A 15,382-nucleotide genomic window follows, 5' to 3' on the forward strand; every position below is an offset into this window, starting at 1 on the left:
TCCCAGAAGTGTTGGATGTTGAAGGCCAGGGTAGCATTGAAGATCTGTGGCATTAGTGGCAGTATGTAGAAGTATTTAGCCTGTTATTCATTAAATATTTAGTCTTTAAAGTTGGCTGAAAATATTGTAGATGTCTTGTGAATGCTTGCTATACACATTTTCTTCCATTTACGAAAGCTGATAATGTGAACAAGGTCAAGACTGCTTATGGAGAGCGTTGGTTGCCATCAGTATATGAAATTTGGCTGTGGATCTACACCCAGTCAGATGTTGGTTGCAGAACTGGATGGCAGGGAGCTTGTGTGTATCTTTTGGTGTTTGGTTATAGCTGTGTTTTTTCTAGGTAACCTCATGGTTGGCAAAGATTAGGGTGTGTTTGCAAAGGGCGTGGGCCTAAGATTTTATTGTTTTAGATTTCATTTCATTGGGGAGGATATAGGTTTGTCCATTCTATAGATCTATCACCTGTTACATATAACTGTCTACTGTTTCCAATCTACAGGGATAAAGGATCTATCTGGATTAATGAAGATATGGCAAAAGGTTGTTTTCATTTTCCTCCTTCACTTATATTATGCTTATTTCCTCAGCCCTTTTTGCTAAGCCTTCGGTGTATTTCCTCATCACTCAATTCAGTTTGTACATCATTCTCATTCTTGGTTCATTCCTTATCCTCACTTGCAATTCATGCTTACTCCCAATTTACTCCTCTTCCTCACTATTCAGTCTTTACTCTCCTTCCATTCTTATGGCCATTTCCTCTCTCACTGATCTTCCTCCTCTTGTCTTAGTACCATGGACAGCAGACAGGAAGTAAGTCCCTTTCTTACTTGTATAACAGCCTACCTTTATTTTTTCTCTACTTCTTACAGATTGGACTCTGAGCCGTAATAACAAGGTCTTTCCCATGGTGAGCTCTCCGGTACGTCTATTGCATGGTTATTTCTACCCATATATTATGGATTTAATTTGGGTCCTTTAATACTGTGTTCAGCATGTGGAAAGCCTATCAAACTTTGAGGAATAACTTTTGTATGGAAGAGTCAATGCACCTATATGGGGAAGGTGCAGGTCAGCTTTTAAACTAGGCAATGGGGTGGGGGACCAGATGTAGAGATAGCCAGTGTGGAACAAATTTCAGAGGGTAGTATTGAGGGCATTAGTAGTAGGTTGACTAAAGCATCTAAACCCGAGGTAAGTATAGTAACAAGTCCTATTTGCCACCTCAGAACACCCAATAAGGAGATAGTATGCCTTCGGTCAAAACTACGTGGCTTGTTCACTAATGCCAGGAGTCTGGCAGACAAGATGGGAGAACTAGAGCTGTTATTCAGAGACTTGGTTCAACAGCACTCATAATTGTCTCGCAACCATTCAAGGGTATTCCCTAGATTGCAGAGATAGGGAGGGTAAAAAGGGGGAAGGGGTATGCCTGTATATCAAAAATGATGTACAAGTAAATGTGAGGGACGACATCACAAATGGAGCAAGGGAGGAGGTGGAAACCTTATGGGTAGAGCTACAATGGGAGGAAACCAAGGGGAAAGTAATTCTGGGAGTATGCTATAGGCCCCCTAACCAGAGGGAGGAGGGGGGGGCGGATCTCCTATCACAGTTTGGAATGGCAGCAAGGATGGAAAGTGTCGTAATAATGGGAGATTTTAATTATCCAGACATAGACTGTGCGGTTCCTTCCGCTCACTCGTCTAAGGCTCGCCATTTCCTAAATGTCTTGGAGGACAATTTCATGGGTCAGATGGCAAATGCACCAACAAGAAACAAAGCATTACTAAACCTACCGATTACTAACAATACAGACCTGATCACAGATGTGGAAATACGGGGCAATTTAGGAAACAGCGATCACAGGTCAATTAGTTTCAGTATAAATCACACAAATAGGAAACAAAAGAGCCAACTTCCATAAACTATGCTCCTTGCTAGAAGATATTACATGGAATAAAACACTAGGAACAAAGAACATGGGGGAACACGGAAGAAAAATGGGTGTGCTTTATTAAATATTAAATAAGGATATTAGCTAGTGCATCCCATTGGCAAATACATTTAAAAGCGCTAATAAAAATCCTGGGTGGCTTAACTCCAATATAAAAATGCATATAAAAGCAAAGGAGAAGGGCTTCAAAAAATACAAGGCTGAGGGGTCTTTATCAGCCTTCCAACTTTACAAAGTATGCAATAAGAAATGTAAGAGTGCAATCAGGCGGCTAAGATAGAACACGAAAAGCACATATCAGAGGAGAGTAAAAAACAATCCCAAGAAATTCTTTAAGTATATAAATAGTAAGAGACAGAGGACAGACCATATTGGCCCCATAAATAATGATGAATGGGAACTGGTTACAAAGGATGGAAAGATGACAAAGGTTTTGAATTTATTCTTCTCCTCAGTCTTCACAAGGGAAACGGGGAGGGCTTCAGTAACCAAAACTGCAAGGTTTATCCTCATGACATGTCCCAGGAAGCACCCTCATGGTTAAGGGCGGATAGAATTAGGAATAGACTTGAAAAATGTAACATTAATAAGTCACCGGGACAAGATGGCTTGCACCCGAGGGTCTTTAAGGAACTCAGTCAAGTAATTGCCAGACCATTGTTCCTAATTTTTACAAACAGTCTACTGACTGGAATGGTACCAGCTGATTGGAGAAAAGCCAATGTAGCACCAATATTTTAAAAAGGACCAAGATATATCCCAGGGGACTACAGACCAGATAGCCTAACGTCAGTAGTATACAAGCTCTTGGAAGGAACGATAAGGGATTATATACAAGATTTTAGTAATGAAAACGGTATCATTAGCAGTAATCAGCATGGATTCATGAAGAATCTTTCTTGCCAAACCAACCTATTAACCTTCTATGAGGAGGTGAGCTGCCATCTAAATAAAGGAAGGCCCATAGACGTGGTGTATCTAGAGGCATAAACATTTACTGTACAAACTAAGGTCTGTCAGCATTGACCAAAGGGTGAGTACATGGATTAAAAACTGGATTAAAAACTGGCTACAGGGGCAAGTTCAGAGGGTGGTAATAAATGAGGAGAACTCAGAATGGTCCGGTGTGGAAAGTGGGGTCCCCCAGGGTTCTGTCCTGGGACCAATCCTGTTTAATTTATTCATAAACGATCTGGAGGATGGGATAAACAGTTAAATCTCAGTATTTGCAGACCATACTAAGCTAAGCAGGGCAATAATTTCAACGCAGGATATGGAAACCTTGCAAGACGATCTGAACAAATTAATTGGGTGGACAACTACATGGCAAATGAGGTTTAATATAGAAAAATGTAAAATAATGCATTTGGGTGCCAAAAAATATTAATGCAACCTACGCACTAGGGGGAGGACCTAGGATGGAAAGGGACCTGGGAGTCTCAGTTGATGACAGGCTCAGCAATGGCATGCAGTGCCTAGCTGCTGCAAGCAAAGCCAACAGAATATTGGCATGCATTAAAAAAGGGATTAACTCCAGAGATAAAACGATAATTCTCCCGCTCTACAAGACTCTGGTCCGGCCGCACCTGGAGTATGCCGTTCCAGTTCTGGGCTCCAGTCCTCAGGAAGGATGTGCTGGAACTGGAGAGGCTCCAGAGAAGGCCAACAAAGCTAATAAAGGGACTGGAGGACCTTAGTTATGAAGAAAGATTATGAGCACAGAACTTATTCTCTCTGGAGAAGAGACGCGTGAGAGGGGATATGATTTCAATGTACAAATACCGTACTGGTGACCCCACAATAGGGATAAAACTTTTCAGCACAAGGGAACTTAAAAAGAGACATGGTAATTCACTAAAATTAGAAGAAAAGCGGTTAAACTTTAAACTGCGTAGATGGTACTTTACTGTAAGAGCAGTAATAATGTGGAATTCTCTTGCACAAGCAGTGGTTTCAGCGGGGAGCATCGATAATTTAAAAAAACTACTAGATAGGCACCTAAATGACCACAACATACAGGGATATACAATGTAATGTTAACATAAAAGCACACACACAGGTTGGACTTGATGGTCTTTTTTCAAACTCACCAACTATGCAACTATCTAAAAAAATACTTGATGTCTGCTTCCATCAAAAGTGATAATCACTGAATGCTTATCTAGAGTTCACTGACCTGTGTAGAGATAGAATCTTTGTCCTTTTGATGATTTTTATGAAGGTCATTAGGGAGATAATGGTAGAAGTGAATGAATTGCATTCTCTTTTCTAATAACCAGCTTCCTCCAGCCAAAGTGTGGGCAGGGGTTCTGTTGCATACAGTTATCATAGAATTTGGTGGACCAAGGGGTGACAGCTAACTAACAGATGCCAAAGTAATGTAATTTGTGGGTCAGATGGTCAGAGCAGACAGTGGCAGATTCAGCAGGCTGACGGTAATATTGGCTACGGGCTGACAATATCAGAGGTGACAAGCCAATAAAAAGGGCAAGCATAAACAATTATTCAAGCACAAATGAAGTCTGAACAATCACTGGAGTATTCCAGTGCATGAACAATCAGGCAGAAGTCAGAATCTGACAGACCTTTATCCAGCCTATGAGCAGACAGATTACTCTGTTGATGAGGCACAAGCTGAATGTCCAGCAGTCTCAAAAACACTCCTAATTAGGGCAGGAGTGCACTGCAGAGACCTGAGGTACAATACTGACTAATGAGCAGCAGATGGCGAAGGCTAAAAGATGATTGTTACACCAATAGTTTTCATTACTGAATCTCTTCATCCAAACCTTTTATTAAGAATAACAGCACTGGATTGTGGGTGGGACTTTGCAATAATTTGGCTATGTACTCTACATACAAGGGTAGAAAATGATCTATTTGGTGTATAGTCTGCTGTTAAACACTTGTTGAATACGTGCCATGTTTTTAAATGCTTTTCACCACCAGCTACATTCCACCTAGAAAATCCAGGTCTCTGGAGCATTGCCTCTTTCTACAATAGGACTATTGTTACTTTCTCTGGCTCCAATCCCTTTTAAACAGGGCAAACGGCCTCCAACGCAGGAAGATTTTGTAATTCCTGTAAATGCCATGCCGTGTGCTTAGATTTGTCCTCTTTGTACAAATTTGTCCATGAGGGCACTTTTTATAAGTCATTATAAATTACATTAAAAATGCAATTAAAAATTGTACCTGTTTTTCACTAACTATAACATTTTTGAAAAGTGGATTAAATTCCATGCTACAGTTTTAAGGAATAAAGCAAGAGGGAAAAATCAAAATGTAATGCCTATGTTTAAGTACATAAACAGTTAAAAAAAAAAGTACAATGTTGCAATATTTTTTTACTGGGTTTGAAAAAGACAGAGATGGAAACCATGGAAAGTTCCATTCTTGGTGATTGCAGAGACAGGACATTTTCGGCAGTCAGTATGGTTTTAATGAATGTGGTATAATTGAGGGATTTAATGATTTTCTATTTTACTTTTTAGAGGATCCAAAAAAGAAATAAAGATTTAAAAAAATTGGGAATAAATTACGAAAAGTGAAAAATAAAAATAGGTAAAAAAAGCGATCAATAGTTAAAGAGCAGATCAATAGATCAAAGGCAGAATGTTTTTTATCTTAGTGCATTCTATGCATTACAATAAAAAGCCTTCTGTATGCAGCAGCCCGCCCTCAGCCCCCCTAACACTTACCTGAGCCCCATCTCTGTGCAGCGATGTCCACGAGTCCCCTTTGGCAGCCCAAGATTTTCCTTCCTGACTGGCTGAGACACAGCAGCGGCGCCATTGGCTCCCGCTGCTGTCATTTAAAACCAGCTAGCCAATCAGGGGAGAGAAGGAGCTGGGCCGGGTCGGAGCTCCGTGTCTTAATGGACACAGGGAGCTGTGACTCAGCTCGGGTGCCCCCATAGCAAGCTGCTTGCTGTGGGGGCACTGAACAGGAGGGGGGGCAGGAGAGCAAAAGAGGGATGCGAGAAGAGGAGGATCCGGGCTGCTCTGTGCAAATCCACTACACAGAGGAAGTAGGTATAAACTGTATATTATTTTTATGGGGAAAAAAATGAGCAAAGGCAAATAGACTGTGCACTTTCAAAGTTTGCAAAGAGGTAAGTATAACCTGTTTATTATTTTTATGGGGAAAAAAATGAGCCTTTACAATCACTTTAAAACTCAAACCACCATAAAAGCTGATAGTTTAGCACAATGTAAATATGTACGGTATGGTGTTGATTTACTAAAGTCAAATAGACTTTGCACTTTGCAAAGTGCAGTTGAACTCTGCAAGGGCAGTTGCTCCAGAGCTTAGTAAATGAGCAGAAGCTCTGTTGCTTTCCATCATCCAATCATGTGCAAGCAAAAATGCATTTTTTTTATTTTCCTTGCATGCGATTGGGTATTCTTTGTAAAGTGAAACAACTTCATTTACTAAGCTCTGGAGCAACTGCACTTTGTAAAGTGCAAAGTCTACTTGACTTTAGTATATCAACACCATACTGTACATATTTACTTTGTGCTAAACTATCAGCTTTTATTGTGGTTTGAGTTTTAAAGTGATTGTAAAGGCTCATTTTTTTCCCCATAAAAATAATAAACAGGTTATACTTACCTCTTTGCAAACTTTGAAAGTGCACAGTCTATTTGCCTTTAGTAAATCATCCCTGTATCTCATACCTGAGGGGCCACTGGGGAAAATGAAAATCACTGTAGTAGTCAGCGTTACTACAATGATAGCTGGAATCTTCCTCTCTGCATAGTTACCAAACCGCCCCTCCTCTCCACCTTGGCCAATCAGAGAATGCTTTGTATTCATTGAAAAGCGTACACAGCGTTCTAAGAGTGCTGACTGAATGACCCCCTCTGGTAAGTGTGCAGAGAGAAGCCACTTGCACAGGACCCCAGCAAGACTGGGAAGATCACGGCTATCACTGTAGTAGTGTCAACTACTACAGTGATTTCCATAGTTGCCAACATTGTAAAAAAAAAATGTGGGACACTTTTGTGGCTGTAGGCGGAGCTGTCCAATAATTAGGGGGCGGGGCATTCGTCAGTAGGCGTGGCCTAGCAAAAATAGACAAGTGTGGCGCGCGAAGCGCGTCGCGGCAAAAAATGGCCGTGGTTTACGCGAATTAGTGGGCATGGCTTAAATGGGCGTGGCTCTAGAGGGTGTGGTTAGAGTCTTAGATGAATGAGGGATGGAGAGGGGGAGAGAGGGGGAGAGAGGGGGAGAGAGAGAGGGGGAGAGAGAGAGGGGGAGAGAGGGAAATGACGGGACAGCAGCCCCAGATCCTACACAATAGAAATATGTGTATTCTAGAAAGTTTAACAATCAGCAGATAAAGATACTCCAAACACCTGGTGTTAGCACTTCAATCATCCCGACACCATGGTTGTTATAGTGTCAGGATGATTGAAGTGCATTATTTCTATTATTACATTGTAATATAAAATGAAATCATTCAACTCACCATAATGCAGAATCAGTGGGATCCCTGAGCGTGTCACTAGCCACGTCGCCTGCCACCAGCCATCCGTCCTTGCTTCAGATGTCCGAGCAGAGTCCGTCCTTGCATCAGGTGTCCCAGCAGAGTCCGTCCTTGCATCAGATGTCCCCAGCGGAGCCCCCCTCACACCAGGAGTCCCCGGCGGAGCCCCCCCCTCACACCAGGAGTCCCCTGCGGAGCCCCCCCTCACACCAGGAGTCCCCGGCGGAGCCCCCCCTCACACCAGGAGTCCCCGGCGGAGCCCCCCTCACACCAGGAGTCCCCGGCGGAGCCCCCCCTCACACCAGGAGTCCCCGGCGGAGCCCCCCCTCCCACCAGGAGTCCCCGGCGGAGCTCCCCCTCACACCAGGAGTCCCCGGCGGAGCCCCCCCTCACATCAGGAGTCCCCGGTGGAGCCCCCCTCACAATCAGGGGTCCCCGGCGGAGCCCCCCCTCACATCAGGGGTCCCCGGTGGAGCCCCCCCTCACATCAGATGTCCACGGCGGAGCCCCCCCTCACACCAGGAGTCCCCGGCGGAGCCCCCCCTCACATCAGGAGTCCCCGGCGGAGCCCCCCCTCATACCAGGAGTCCCCGGCGGAGCCCCCCTCACACCAGGAGTCCCCGGCGGAGCCCCCCCTCACAATCAGGAGTCCCCGGCGGAGCCCCCCCCACATCAGGAGTCCCCGGCGGAGCCCCCCTCACATCAGGAGTCCCCGGCGGAGCCCCCCCTCACATCAGGAGTCCCCGGCGGAGCCCCCCCTCACATCAGGGGTCCCCGGCAGAGCCCCCCTCACATTAGGTGTCCCCGGCGGAGCCCCCCCTCATATCAGGAGTCCCTGGCGGAGCCCCCCTCACATCAGGAGTCCCCGGCGGAGCCCCCCCTCACATCAGGGGTCCCCGGCAGAGCCCCCCTCACATTAGGTGTCCCCGGCGGAGCCCCCCCTCACATCAGGAGTCCCCGGCGGAGCCCCCCCTCACATCAGGTGTCCCCGGCGGAGCCCCCCTCACATCAGGAGTCCCCAGCGGAGCCCCCCCTCACATCAGGAGTCCCCGGCGGAGCCCCCCCCTCACATCAGGTGTCCCCGGCGGAGCTCCCCCTCACATTAGGTGTCCCCGGCGGAGCCCCCCCTCACATCAGGTGTCCCCGGCGGAGCTCCCCCTCACATCAGGTGTCCCCAGTGCCCCCCCTAATCAGGTGTCCGTCCCCAGTGCCCCCCCCCTCATCAGGTGTCCCCAGTGCCCCCCCTCATCAGGTGTCCCCCCCTCATCAGGTGTCCCCAGTGCCCCCCCCACTCACATCAGGTGTCCCACAGCGGTGCGCGCGCCCCCCCCTCCTACCTCAGAGGTGTCCTAGAGGTGTGTCCGCAGCATGGCTAGAACCCCCCGCCCCTTTCCATATCAGACTGGCAGCGGGGCGGGGGGTAGGCGGGCCGAGGCGGAGCGGGGCAGAGCGGGGCGGGGCAAGGCGGGGCGGGCTGAGGTGGAGCGGGGCGGAGGGTGGGCGGCGACGCAGAAGCTTCGTCTAGCCCCCCCAAGCCGTCTTCCTTAACTTCAATAAAATAGCGGCCGGCGGAGACAATGTCTCCGCCGGCCGCCGACCTCTAGCGGCGGTGGCGGCGGCGGTTTCGAAAACGGGAACCGGATTTTTCGGGACATTTCCCGGGACACCACAAATTCGGGAATGGAGTCCAAGTCCCGGGAATGTCCCGGGAAATCCGGGACAGTTGGCAACTATGGATTTCCAGCTTTCCTAGTGGTCTATCAGGTAGGAGTAATGGATACTTACATCGTGCCAACATGGACCAATGTAAGTATGCAATACAGATCATTCCTTGTGGCAGCAGCACATTAATGAGACAGGGAATGAGTCCCGAAAATTAAACCAACGTGTGATCAGAAGAAGAACCCATTAAATACAAAGGTGCTTTCAAGTGCAGTCTTCAGGAAGGTCGATATTTATTGATCATAAGAACAGGTTAAGACACTCCATCAACACTGGGAACTATGTCCTTTGGTAAGCGGTATCATGAAAATGTAGCACTTCAGCAAATACTGAGATGCTTGATATGAGGTTAAACCCAAATAACCATTAACACAGAATATTACAGTACAAACCATTGCTTATGTGTAGCTTACTACAGCACCCAATATACATATATCCATTACACTCTTTAACTTTAACTTTTATGAATGTTTCCATCCATTGGATTCACCTTAAAAATGTTTATTTTTTTCACATTTGTATGTAATTCATCCAGTGTACTGTACAGCTTTTCCTGATGAAGTGGCCACTAAAGAGCCAAGAAGCGCGTTGATGGTGTGCTTTAACTTGTTCTTATGCCGCGTACACACGATCGGAAATTCGGCCAGCAAAAGACCGATGGGAGCTTTTGGTCGGAAAATGCGACCGTGTGTATGCTCCATCAGACATTTGCTGGCCGAATTCCAGCCAGCAAAAGACTGAGAGCAGGTTCTACATTTTTCGGTCGGAAAAAGTTCCTATCCGAAAATGCGATTGTCTGTAGCAATTCCGACGTGCAAAATTCCTACGCATGCTCGGAAACAATTCGATGCATGCTCGGAAGCATTGAACTTAATTTTCTCGGCTCATCGTAGTATTGTACGTCTCCGTGTTCTTGACGGTCGAAAGTTCAGAGAACTTTTGTGTGACTGTGTGTATGCAAGGCAAGCTTGAGCGGAATTCCGTCGGAAAAAACAATCCAAGATTTTTCTGACGGAAAATCCGCTTGTGTGTACGGGGCATTAGAAACACAAAATTCTGACAAATCCACTTGGAAACACCTTTTTTATTTAATGGGTGCCCCTGCTGACCACATATTGGTTCAATTTTGGGCCCTTGTCCCCTTTATTATTGTTCAACAGCCTAGCGTAGTGTAGAAATCTCTGGAAAACCCAGAGGAGCATCGAGTACGACCACTCTGCGTGGAGACAGTCATATTCTCCACAAGTTCTCAAACAGGTTGCTCGACCCGAGGATGGGTATCAAGCAACCATATGAATCAGCACTGTATCCTGGCCTAGGCCGACAAGGCCCAGGCCTAGGACAGAACTTTGCAGGGGGGCAGCACGAAAAGAGTTCCCGCCAGCTTGCGCTACACTGTTAGTGTAGCGCCAGTCTTATGGGGTGGACACTTTTTTTTAATTTTGGATAGAGTAAGGGAGGGTTATAGCCCCTGTCAGTTTATTTTTTACCATCCCTGCCCCATTGCAGAGATTTCCCTTCACTTCCTGCCCCATAGCCAAACAGGAAGTGAGAGGAAATCTATGCAAATTAAGGGAATCCATTGATTAACCCCCCCCCCCGACCCTCAGAACTAGTGTCCCCACTCAAAAATTTCAGGGCGGGTCTTAAACAGCAAGGGGTGTGGCCTTGACAGGAAGGGGTGGGTCATATTTAAATTAGGGGGTGCACAAGTTTAATCAGGCCTAGGGCAGCACAAAACCTAAATACACTACTGATATGAATATGAGTACACGCTTACTACACTTTTTGCTAAACGTTCCATATATGTACAGCTGAATGCTGTTCCTAGAAGGATCTCTCTTGCTGCTTTCTATCCCTGTTTTTGTCTCTGCTCACCTGGAGCACCATTGACCCATAACAATGCCAAGTCCATCCTTTTGCTCCCCTGAGCTGTAAGCTTGTTTGCAGTGTCATTCAAAGGATTACACGTGTGCAATTTGCTTCGATACGAATCAAAATTCGAACAAAATTTTTGTTGTTCGGAGATTCCGATGTATCGTAATGTATTTTAACGAATTTCAAAGAATTCAAAATAAATTGTAACAAAACAAAATATCCGTATTCGAAAATGAATTTGAAATGGAAACATATTGCAATAAATGCAGTAAAGTGAAATAAGATGATGATTTCTACTTAGGTTGCTTAATAGAATCAAATCAAAAAGAATAAGATAGAATAGAATAAAATGGAATGGAATAAAATAAAATTGAAATCAAATCAAATGGAATAAAATAGAATAGAATATAAAACAATAGAATAGAAAAGAATAGAAAAAGGTATAGAGTAGAAAAAGGTATAGAATAGAAAAAAAAATAGAATAGAATAAAATAGACTAGATATGAAAAAAAAAGAATAACATAGACAAAACGAAAAGGTTAACCTAACGAACAAATCCAAAACTAGCCAAAACACATTTTTTTTTGGTTGTGCACATCTCTACAAAGGATGTTCATGGAGATAGATTCAAGTATTTATATTCGCTGCATTTAAAATATGTTTGATGATATTAAGCAATGCATAACGTAGTAAAAGTTTCTTCGCATTTGCCTAGAGAATAGGCAAGAATAGGCTAAAATAGAATAGAATAAAAAAGAATAGAAAAAAAAATAGAAAATAATAGAATAATAGAATAAAACGGAACAGAATATAAAATAAAAGAATAGAACAGAACATTCACATTCACATTTGCCTAGAGAACTGCTATAATCCATGTAACTAAATAATCAGCTTATTCCTTTCCCTTGAACCAGGAATCCACCGCAGAGACTGAGATGTCCCATCCATACTTGACCTATAAAAACTCCTATACATACCATGGATCTGTACAACCTTTCAGCAGCTTCAGAACATGACCCGACTGCTATTATATTTCCAAATCAGGACTGTGACCTCTTCTAACCAGAGTGCAGACTCTGTGATCCGTGGACAATACCTCTATTTTGTGTCCTTGTTTGCCTTTGTTCTTATTCGAATGTCAGTTAAGGAACATTCACGGATGTTCAAAGCCTGAAGACCTAAATGAAACATCTCCTGGGCCTTGATGTGACATTACCAATGATGGATTACATACATTATAATAGGATACATTTATTTCATTCTTAAAAAAATACGTCTTGTTAATACATTGTTCTGATCCAAAAAAGACAAAAAAAAATGAAGAACGATCCAGTTTGCTTTAAAAGAGAAGAAAAAGCCTCCCTGGCCCCTTTAGGGCCCATTTAGTTCTATGTGTGTGTGCAGAGGTGTATTTTTTTAGGCAGGTCCGTTGTCATGTGCCAATGTGCATTTCCTTTATGTTTTGACTGTGCATTTTTAATGCATTTTTGAATTTTGAATTTGGAGTGGATAGGGTAACAGCCATTGACCAAGGCTTGTTACTACCTGTTGCCAGGGCATCAAAAGGCATGTTATATGTGTTTTGATGCATTGCCATTGACTCCCATGGGCCTACCACGGCATTTGACTGTGTGGGCTAACAGAAAGGGAGAAAGGGGAGGAATGAAGAGTATGGTAAAGGAAGGCAGTGATGGGACAGAAGGTGAGGAGCACACTAAAGCAACAAGGGACCAATGGACAACAAGCATCAAGGAAGATTGTCCCACCATCCCTTACCCTTTTTTAGTAGGTTAGAACTTGTTAGGCTTTGGGTTTGCTGTATCAGTGGTTGGTTATTGGGATCAGGTTTTAGTGACAGCTGTGACGTGTCCAAAAGGAATGAAACTCATTTGTAAGGTTATATTTTGGGCCATGGGTTGTTGTATGCAACGGTCACAAAAAACTATGCCTACGTTTCATGGGAGTTGAAGAATGGACACCTATGTTATAGTAAGGTTTTGAAATTTGACAGCGTGGTGTGAACCCAAGCGTGGTGTGAACCCGTGGTGTAAACACAAGCTGGTGTGCAATGGCTAGTGGCTGCTTTCAGGGTCGTCTTAATAGCATCATGGACCCCTGGGCAAAGTAATGCTCTGGGGCCCCTACAATGGAGACAGCGCAGGTAAACAGACATCAAGTAGGTAGGAGGCAGACAAGCGGAGCTTCCCTTTTTTGGGTGGAGCCCTGCATTAAATACATGAACAATCATTCTGTACAGCAAAGAAACAGTGGGAAAATACTACATACATAAAGTAACATAGCTGTCCTGTGCATATAATATATATTGAACTCTGACCCCTCTACGCCTCAGATATCCCCCCAACACTCTGACCCCTCTACACCCCAGATATCCCCCCAGCACTCTGACCCCTTTACACCCCAGATATCCCCCCAGCACTCTGCCCCCTCTACATCCCACATATCCCCCCAGCACTCTCACCCCTCTACATCCCAGATATCCCCCCAGCACTATCACCCCTCTACATTACAGATATCCCCCAGCACTCTGACCCCTCTACAACCCAGATATCCCCCAGCACTCTCACCCTTCTACATTCCAGATATCCCCCCAGCACTCTGACCCCTCTACACCCCAGCTATCCCCCCAGCACTCTGACCCCTCTACACCCCATATATCCCCCCAGCACTCTGACCCCTCTACACCCCAGATATCACCCCAGCACTCTGACCCCTCTACACCCTAGATATCCCCCCAGCCCCCCCAGCACTCTGACCCCTCTACACCCCAGATATCACCCCAGCACTCTGACCCCTCTACACCCTAGATATCCCCCCAGCACTCTGACCCCTCTACACCCTAGATATTCCCCCCAGCACTGTTACCATATACCATAAGATAACCCTTGTATTGTGACCCCACTACATCCCTGATACCCCCTACACTGTGGCCTCTCTACATCCCTGATACATCTAGCACTATAGCTACCCAAGCTACCCCAAGCATTGCTGCCCCCTATACACCCCAGATCCCCCCTCAGCATTGTTTTCCCCATACACCCTTGATATCCCCTAGCACCATTATTCCATCCATGTAGTACCCCTTTTTCCAGTGGAGATACAGTGCATGTAAACTTTTGTCTATGTGCCCACCTCCAGCACTGGGACAATGACTCACCTATACCAAACAAGCAGGTAGAAGGAGGGGCAGAGGAGGGAGCATTCCTCCGAGCATTCCAAGCCCTTCGGTGCAAACAGTGCTGGTAAGCTGGGCTCACCATCCACGATGCCACTTCCACAGGTGGGCTCTCAGTGCTGCCGACTCAGCAGCTCCCACTCCAGCTCCTACTCCGCAGCTTTCGAGTTCCGAGCATTCAAGCTGCATGGGGCGGGGTCAGAGCATCACTGGCACTCTGGCCCCGCCCCTCCCTGCTGGCTGTGAAATAATAGGTATCGTTCTGCACAGCGTGGCGCACTGCTGCTAGCCTTTCTCCCCTGTGTAGTGTATCCATTACTCTCAGTGCCATCATGGGGCCCCCAATTTTGGGGCAGCATGGGTTCAAGGACCAGCTGCTTGGGGGAAAGTGCAGGGGCCCCCATGCAGCTGGGGCCCCTGGGCAGTGCCCAGGTGTGCCCACTCATTAAGACAGCCCTGGCTGCTATGGTTGACCAACTGTTGTAATTTGTGGGGTGCTGTCAGGAACCTGTTTTAATAGATAATATCTTTCATTTGATGGTGTTTGTTATCTGGGTGATGTTAATGTCATTATGTTATTGGGTCATGTCAACCTAAATTTTCATATTAAAGCTTTGGCCAAGAAATATTCCAAAGTAAAATCCGTGTTTGTGCTTATTTATGGAATATATTGGAGGAGGTTGTAATGGGGTTGAGTTGTCAATTTTTGTATCCATCTTTTGTAAGCGCGTGCATTCCCTGCAGCCTAAACTACATTAAGCCAATAGTAGTCATAGAGTATTGTACAGTGTTATCCATATACTAATCTAGAAAGTTGGAGTTAAAAGCAGAAATTAAAGTGGTTGTAAACCCTCACATATACTCAATGAAGTGACTGGCCTCAGGTGATGCACAGAGATGAAACAAATCTTCCTACATAAGCTGTACCTGTTTATCTGCAGTCTTCTCTTCTCTACAGCCGTACAAAGGCCAGAAGTTATAAAGTTTTTTGAGAGTTCTGAAAAAAGGGGTGGAGAGCTGAAGTTACATTCTGCATAGCTTCACACAGCATACATGAACAGAGCTGAGGCTGTCAATCAGCTGGAGCTCTCTCCCCCGTCACCATTTTCCTCTTGGTGTCAGGAAAAGTTTTCAGAAGTGA

The 15,382-nt window shown here is 45.3% G+C and overlaps 1 protein-coding gene across 1 annotated transcript in view; it reads left to right on the forward strand.

The window, feature by feature from the left end:
• The window catches only part of LG03H19orf38 (linkage group 03 C19orf38 homolog), a 55,564-nt gene extending 42,158 nt beyond the window's left edge, over nucleotides 1–13,406 (forward strand). The window contains exons 8-10 of the mRNA XM_073623639.1: nucleotides 503–543; nucleotides 873–922; nucleotides 11,963–13,406. Coding sequence (XP_073479740.1) covers nucleotides 503–543; nucleotides 873–922; nucleotides 11,963–12,064 — 193 coding nt within the window. The 3' untranslated portion in view covers nucleotides 12,065–13,406. The remainder of the gene's footprint in view (nucleotides 1–502; nucleotides 544–872; nucleotides 923–11,962) is intronic.
• The last annotated feature ends 1,976 nt before the right edge of the window (nucleotides 13,407–15,382 follow it).

Source organism: Aquarana catesbeiana, linkage group LG03, assembly GCF_042186555.1.
Source record: "Aquarana catesbeiana isolate 2022-GZ linkage group LG03, ASM4218655v1, whole genome shotgun sequence".
Taxonomy (NCBI): Eukaryota; Metazoa; Chordata; class Amphibia; order Anura; family Ranidae; genus Aquarana; species Aquarana catesbeiana.